The sequence below is a fragment of the Cotesia glomerata genome, linkage group LG7, assembly GCF_020080835.1.
Source record: "Cotesia glomerata isolate CgM1 linkage group LG7, MPM_Cglom_v2.3, whole genome shotgun sequence".
NCBI lineage: Eukaryota > Metazoa > Arthropoda > Insecta > Hymenoptera > Braconidae > Cotesia > Cotesia glomerata.
This window is the reverse complement of record NC_058164.1, coordinates 22,758,360-22,762,622: the sequence shown is the minus strand read 5'-3', so window position 1 is coordinate 22,762,622 and position 4,263 is coordinate 22,758,360. Positions and strand designations below refer to the sequence as shown.

The following is a 4,263-nucleotide window of genomic DNA, read 5'->3' as shown; positions in this document are numbered from 1 at the left end:
AAATAACCTTATGCATGATTTTTATTTTTTGTGTTCATTTAGTTAGACATTTTTGATTACTGCTTTACAGTCAAGTGTGTAGTGACAAAAATATATGTATATACAAGTATTTGCTCGACTCATACAAAGTACACGGTTAGAAATTTGTTGCGTTAATAACTCAATAACTATAAGTGATATCGACAATCAGAAAAAAGATCCTTAAAGAGAAGGAAATTTCTGAAAGAAAGTCTCGACTCCCGGAACTCTAGCTCCATAAACAATAATTTTTATTTAATGTTGAAAATGGGTTTCCGCGCGGCTGCTGTCCTACTCGGGCCTCGATGCGCCCGTGTGTACATCAAGCAAGTTCAAAAACCACGAGAATGATTTACTTGGATTAAGAGGTTTTTTTTCCTTCACTTAAGTTGGTAAGCCTGTTGGAACTAGGGAATATTTGCTTAAACCAAGATTCACCAATACAAGAAAAAAATTTACTTAATTCAAGAATATATTTTATCTTCAGTTGAATATACTTGGATCAAGTAAATATTACTTAACTCAAAATGACTTCTTTTTCTGTGTAGCTATCTCAATCAGTGATGGGAATTAATGTGAAAGACACCCTTGTAAGAATAGCATTTTTATAGATAATTATTTCACCAGAAATATGTGTGAAGCACTCTGATAATGATAAAATGTGAGAAATTTGTTGTAGACTGATCGAGAAGAAGGCAAGTATTGCAAATATCTCGACCAATCTAACTTGTTTTCTTGTATAATAAACAACTTAATACTATTTATCACTGTTTCTTCTCTGAAGACAAAATAGCGATCCCTTGGAGCGGCCTGTACAGGACTCTGCGTTGAGATATAGTTGAAACACTGTTGAAAAATAATGTCTCATTAGAAATAAAATTACAGATTCTGTTTACGAATGCTAACTAGTTATTGATCTTTTTAGAACTCACCACTTAAAGTATTATATTTTACTTCGGTGCATCGCATGAGCGTTAGGGTCCATGTTGAGCAGCTCCCGTCTACTGAAAAAAAAAATTTGTCTTTGATTATACTTAATTTCAATGCCTTAGATTGCTTCAGTCAGCTTTATAATAGATAAATTATACATACGAACGGTGAGGAACGTAATAATACGATATTGTGTAATCTTCGAGGTAAGAACAGGTACGTCTCGGCTTAGAATCATCACAGGAGTTAGTCCCGCTGTAACCTTTCATACTATCCTTATTTTGATCGTCAGACAAAGCAATATCGTAAACGTAACAACCAAACACGTCTCTGAAATAAAAACAACTGTGTCAATACCTTAATTGAGTAATGTAGTTACACCGACTGACGTTACACTAACGAAAGTATCTTTATATACTCACTCTCTAGGTATTTTCTTGAAGACATGGTAGAAACGCTGCATTCTGACGTATCGATACAGCCTAGCCGGGATACCATCCACTTGGAGAATTGGGTCCTCCTGAGTGTTCTGCATGATGATCTCATTCCCCGTACTTAACACGACGTCATAGACACGACCAACGGGCCATTCATAAGGCACTAATATGTCCGGAGTTAATTCTACAAAAGAAATTTTTGCGTAGACTTCTTCCATTTTAGAGAAATATTTATTTAATCTCAACTGAACCATTAACAATTACAATCGTTAAAGACAAGTGAATCGGCTGAATGCCAGAAAAATATTGAATGGTTTGAACCAGCTTGTTAGTTTTATAGGGAAACAAGTGTCGTAAAATATATAATAAAAACTTAACGAACAATCCTCGTCGAAAAATAGTACCGAAGATTCAAACGTGTGTAGTATCATTAATTACCTACTTATAGTTTATGAATGACTCGTAACGTACGCTTAAGACGAGGATAGCAGATGTGATAAAGACCAACGCATAATCAGTCGTACTAAGTTCTTAAAATGTGAATAGATTCTTGCTCAAAGATATCAAATTCATATCAACCACAAAAATAGATTTATTATCATAACATTCTCGCAGTTTTGCAACAATCACCTTCTGACTTCTAAAAGTCTTTGTCATTGACGAACTTGTTCAATGTCGGAATGAAAATAGTGGGAATGAAACAGAAAAAAAATAATTAATGGATGTACTTTTTTCATAACAACCGACGTCATCTGTGACATTATTTGTCATTTCAATGGCAAAGAGGTTACTTACCGTGGTAGATGGTACGTGAATTATAAGGTCACCGTGACACTTAGCATTGCAATAAACACATATATAAGTCTATTGGATATATATTTATACTTATTGTTCAATAATTGTTTGTCTGATGATACAGTTGTTCGAATTTAAATGGCAATTAAAATGCTATTTATCACAATTAATTTTATTGTGCACCACTTGCTAATGACCTGATAAACTTGGGCACAGAGGACGAACGATTCAACGAGGGCAATAACATTAGTATTTGCATATTGGAACGGATGTATGTTTTGCTTGTTTATAGCATTTGTGGTTCCTAAAAATTTTAACGATGGGTAAATTTATCGTAAACATCCATGCACGTCAACATAATCCGGCTGCGTAATCATTGGGGTCTACATAATTGTCTTCTAATGTCACACTAAGTGGTTTAATGTCTACGTTTCATAATTATATGTTACCTTAAATATTATAAGAAAAAAAAATTCTAATAGCCTTATGTTTATATAAGGATAATTGATATATTATCGGTCAATGTATAGACTAGTCAAGTATTGTTGAAATATTGCGCCGCTAGCCTAGACATCTACAAGATAAATCTTATCTCCTGTTTTGTCGAAAACTATCCAATGCGGATAGCTCCCGTAATTAATTTTAAAAATGTGATGAAATTAGGATTAGGAAGTAAATAAAAATACTTGGATTTTTTGGGGAACAATTTAGATGATTTATTTGTCCCCAAAAGAGGAAAACCCAGCTAGGCTGAGAAAAAACCTCCTTGATGAAAATTATACAAGTAAATTGTATGTGTGTAAGTGTGTATGTGTAACTTACGTTGCAATAACGTAATAAGGGTGAGCTCAGCCGCCGTAGAGAGAAATTTATCGATAATTTAAATTTGTATTGTCCCAAGGTGGGAGCTGGTAATATTTAATTAATTAGATGAACTGTCTCAGTGTGAGAGATAATAATGTTCATTTAATTAAATGAATTGTCTCAGTGTGAGAGCTTATAATATTCAATTGATAACAAGATGTTGGTCAATTGAATTTATTGTTTTTCGTGTAAAAAATGGTCAAATGATTTTGAATTTAGAATTGAACTATTGATGAATTTGATTAAGTAAAATTGTAATTAAATGTTGGTAATGAATTCAATATAATTTAATATTAATATCGCGCGTCAATAATGGATTGACTAAAGCCGCGTGGCTGTTGCAATCCTTTGTTAATATGGCGCGCAATAGCCGCGTGGCGTCACTAATTAAATCTACCTTGATTTTATTTATTTTAATTCACTGAACTATTGAACTGGTTTGAATGATTTGAGAATTTAATTGTTATTGAAATTGAAGTAATTATTAGTGTTTAATGAATAATTTAAGCATTTGAACAAATGTAAGATGCAAGTAAGAAATATCGGGATCGAGTGATACAGAGTAGTCGTACTAGTACAAGAGTCCAAGCACAACTGCTTATCGCCGACCACGTGAGCCGGCTTCTCTCCCGTTAACCATGGCGCGCATGAGCGACGGCCATCGCGTGATACGATTATTCCCGAGTTGGAGCAATCAAGCCCGAAGGCGCAATTCCTCTTATAAATTTTTACTGGATCTCTTTTCTGGCGGTTAAACATCTCCAAGCCTTATAACCTAAAAAAGCGTCAATGAAAATAATGCAATAATTTAAAACATACCAGTTTTATTTGTCTAATTTGAAAATATCACTTTTGTAATTAGACGTTACCAGTAAAAATTGACTCACTCAGTTCGACTACTTGAGCAGTAAAGAGGCGATAGCACAGATATGGATCTGTCACTCTGAAGGCAATTTTTCACAAGGGTTGGAATGTCCTACTTTCCTTTCTACGAGCGTGAGTATCTATTACATTTATTTATGTCAAATTATGTGACAGCCTCTTATTTCTTAAGGTATACATTCTTAATATTAATATATCAGTTTAAAATAAACTGCACGGATAATGAATCCATCCAAAAATTGCTATAATTTCTTTGTCAATAATTGTTCGGCGGCAACATGTTTGTTGCCTTATCATTAACAAACATTTACACTAAATTCATGATTCATAATTGTGA

At 33.6% G+C, this 4,263-nt stretch overlaps 1 protein-coding gene across 1 annotated transcript; it reads right to left on the bottom strand.

Moving 5' to 3' along the window:
• Positions 1-475: 475 nt before the first annotated feature.
• LOC123269864 lies at positions 476-1,892 on the bottom strand. Its single transcript, XM_044735758.1, has 4 exons — positions 1,371-1,892; positions 1,111-1,278; positions 951-1,022; positions 476-864 (listed from the first exon to the last, which is right to left on the bottom strand). Exons 1-3 carry the CDS (start codon positions 1,637-1,639, stop codon positions 962-964), a joined length of 498 nt encoding a protein of 165 aa, XP_044591693.1. The 5' UTR covers positions 1,640-1,892; the 3' UTR covers positions 476-864; positions 951-961.
• Between the last annotated feature and the right edge of the window lie 2,371 nt (positions 1,893-4,263).

Excerpts from the sequence above, each read along its gene's own strand:
- LOC123269864 (XM_044735758.1), bottom strand. The coding sequence starts at position 1,639 with ATGGTTCAGTTGAGATTAAATAAATATTTCTCTAAAATGGAAGAAGTC. Across the intron at positions 1,279-1,370 it reads TTCAAGAAAATACCTAGAGA|AGACGTGTTTGGTTGTTACG; the intron begins GTGAGTATATAA and ends TTTTTATTTCAG. Across the intron at positions 1,023-1,110 it reads TATTACGTTCCTCACCGTTC|TAGACGGGAGCTGCTCAACA; the intron begins GTATGTATAATT and ends TTTTTTTTTCAG.